A 2,849-nucleotide genomic window follows, 5' to 3' on the forward strand; every position below is an offset into this window, starting at 1 on the left:
ATTTTGCTGCTTCTAAATTGAAATCAGTTTATAAAGAAGATTATATGATTGTTAACACTGAATGGGGAGGATTACAATTTCCAGAACTTGGACTCAACAGATTTGATGATATGATTAATGATGTTAGCGTTAATAAAGATCAACAACGATATGAAAAGATGATTTCAGGTATTTACATGGGATGGTTAGCAAGATTAGCTATTAGAGAATTAATTGAGAAAAAAGTTATTTTTGAACGATATGCTGATGCTGAAGTTTTTTCTAATTCACCAGATGACACTCAATTTAATGATAAAAAGAAATATTCATCAAGACATACTGAAATCGTTGAAGACACTTCTCCTGAACTTTCTCGTGTTGATACCATTTTAAAGTCACTTGGAGTTAATGATTCTACTTTAGAAGAAAGAAAGATCCTTAAGGCTATAACTGAGGCAGTTGTTAAAAGAGCTGCTTATCTTTCTGCAGCTGCAACAGTTGCCTTATACCGTAAGATGGTTCCATATATGAAAGAAAGAACTACTGCTGGTATTGATGGTACTGTTTATGAAAAGTCTGTTCCATTTAAGAGATTCTATCTTGAAGCAATCCGTCTTTTACAACCAAAAGAAAACTTTACTTGTCAGTTATCTAAAGATGGATCTGGACTTGGTGCTGTCATTGTTGCTGCTGCTGTTGCATGTAAACACTAATTGACAACTAAAAAAGAATTTCGTATTATTTATGTTTTTGAATAAAAAGAGGAACTTGGAAAAACATAAACGTCTATAATGGCAGGAAGGTATGATAGGTCTCGTTCAAGAGAACGTAGGTATGATAGAGATAGTAGAAGCGTTAGTAGGCACCGAAGAAGTGATTATAGAAGTAGTGATTATTCAAGAGAAAGAGATGATAGAAGAAGGTATTATGATAGGTATGACAGAAGAGAATATAGTCCAAGAGATAGGATAAGGTATAAATCAAGTAGAAGAAGAACAAGGAGGGAATATAGTCGTAATGAAGACAGAGAAGACAGACATAGAAGAGTACCTGAAGAAGAACGTTATAATCGAAGCATTAGAAGAAGAGCAGATAGATCTCCATCTTTATCACCACTTGGAGATAAACTTCCTTCAAGATGGGACGAACAGCCAAAAGCTATTGACTCTGTTCAAATATCTCAACAATTAAATGTACACCAAGAACGAGCAGCTAAAAGAATTTATGTTGGTAATATTAATTCTTCTACATCAGAAAAAGATATTGTTGATGCATTTAATGAAGCAATGAGAAGAGGAGATTATGTAGATAAAAATGATACCCGTGATATTATTACTCACATAGAAGTAAATTATGAAAGGTCATATGCATTTCTTGAATTTAGAACATTAGAAGAAGCAGTTAAAGCATTGTCTCTGGATGGTTTAACAATTAAAGGAGCATCAGTTAAAGTGCGTAGACCAAAAGATTATAATCCTGTTTTACCATTTATTAGTGGTCTTTCTCAATTAATGGAACCAGGAACAACAAATCCCAGAGAATCTATTTTATATATGGGTAATATTCCATTACAAATGACTGATGAACAAATACGCAAGAAATTAGAGAATTTAAATCCATTAAAAAATTTCTTTGTTATAAGAGACCCTGACCTTGGAGCACCACAAGGAAAATGTTATTGTTTATTTGAATATCAAAACCCTGAATATAAAGAGAAAATTCTAACATTTGATGGAATCAATTTAGGTGGAAATAAAATTGAAGTGTGTAGTGGAGTAGATGGATTTAAGCACCTACCAAAAGCTTCTTTAAATGAACTATTTTCAAAGATGTTTCCTCATACTACTGATTTAGTAATTGGAACCTTATTAAATTCATCTGTTGGATATTCTACTGTGTTTGAGAAAATATTAAAACCATCAGAAAAGATAGAAGACCAACATGTCAGTAGAATTATTATCATATTTAATATGGTATATCCAGAAGACCTTACCGACCAACAACGATATATTGAATTAATTGATGACATTAGATTTGTATGTCAGGAATATGGAGAGGTTGAGAGTATTAGTATTCCAAGACCAACTGAAGAAAATAAAAAACCAAGTGGTCTTGGAAGGGTCTTTATTGAATTCAAAACTATTGAAGGAGCAATTAAATGTTGGAAAGAAATAATAAAAAAAAGATATGACAATAGATCATTATTAGTTGGGTTTTATAGTGAAAAGAAATATGCAAATAGAATGTTTGGATACATGGAAGAAGAAAAAGATGAAGAAGAAGAGAAAGATACTCGAATGGAAGAAGCTCCTAATGAATTATCTCAAAACACAACAACAGAAATAAAAGAAAATGATAATCAAAATATAGCCATAACAAAAGAATTACCAAATCCATCACTTCAAAATGAAATGAGAGAAAACATTCATCAAAATGAAAATGGTCAAGAAGAAAAAATAAAAGAAGAAACAAAAGAAAATAACAATCAACCCAATGACTTGAAAGAAATTAAAATTGAAGAAGAAATAAATCCTCAAAATAATATTCAAGAAACTAAAATGGAAGAGGAAAAAACAGAGACTAAAAATCAACATGAAGTTACAAACGAAAACTTACTAAACTCATTACCCCAAAATGAAATAATGGAGACTGTCAATCAAAAAGATATTATTACTCAAGAACCAACTAAAGACTGTGATGGTCAAAATAATATTACCTATGATAATAAAATAGAAAAACAAATACAAAACAATGAAATAAGAGAAGTCTTAAATGTACCAGCTCAAAACGAAATAAAAGAATGTAATTATGAAAGCATTGATTTGGAACAGAGTATAATGGAAGAAGAAGTTCCAAACGTACTAACTCAA

The 2,849-nt window shown here is 30.9% G+C and overlaps 2 protein-coding genes across 2 annotated transcripts; both read left to right on the forward strand.

The window, feature by feature from the left end:
• ENU1_042050 (hexokinase 1, putative) lies at positions 1-692 on the forward strand (the record flags this gene model as incomplete). Its single annotated transcript, XM_008857580.1, has 1 exon — positions 1-692. A coding segment is annotated over one exon (692 nt), but the record flags the coding sequence as incomplete, so codon positions are not given.
• A 78-nt stretch (positions 693-770) lies between these two features.
• ENU1_042060 (U2 snRNP auxiliary factor large subunit, putative) lies at positions 771-2,739 on the forward strand (the record flags this gene model as incomplete). The annotated part of the gene is made up of 2 exons (XM_008857581.1): positions 771-2,630; positions 2,713-2,739. The coding sequence occupies 2 exons, from the start codon at positions 771-773 to the stop codon at positions 2,737-2,739; spliced, it is 1,887 nt and encodes a 628-aa protein (XP_008855803.1).
• Between the last annotated feature and the right edge of the window lie 110 nt (positions 2,740-2,849).

This window comes from Entamoeba nuttalli (assembly GCF_000257125.1).
Source record: "Entamoeba nuttalli P19 unplaced genomic scaffold asmbl_2793, whole genome shotgun sequence".
Taxonomy (NCBI): Eukaryota; Evosea; order Mastigamoebida; family Endamoebidae; genus Entamoeba; species Entamoeba nuttalli.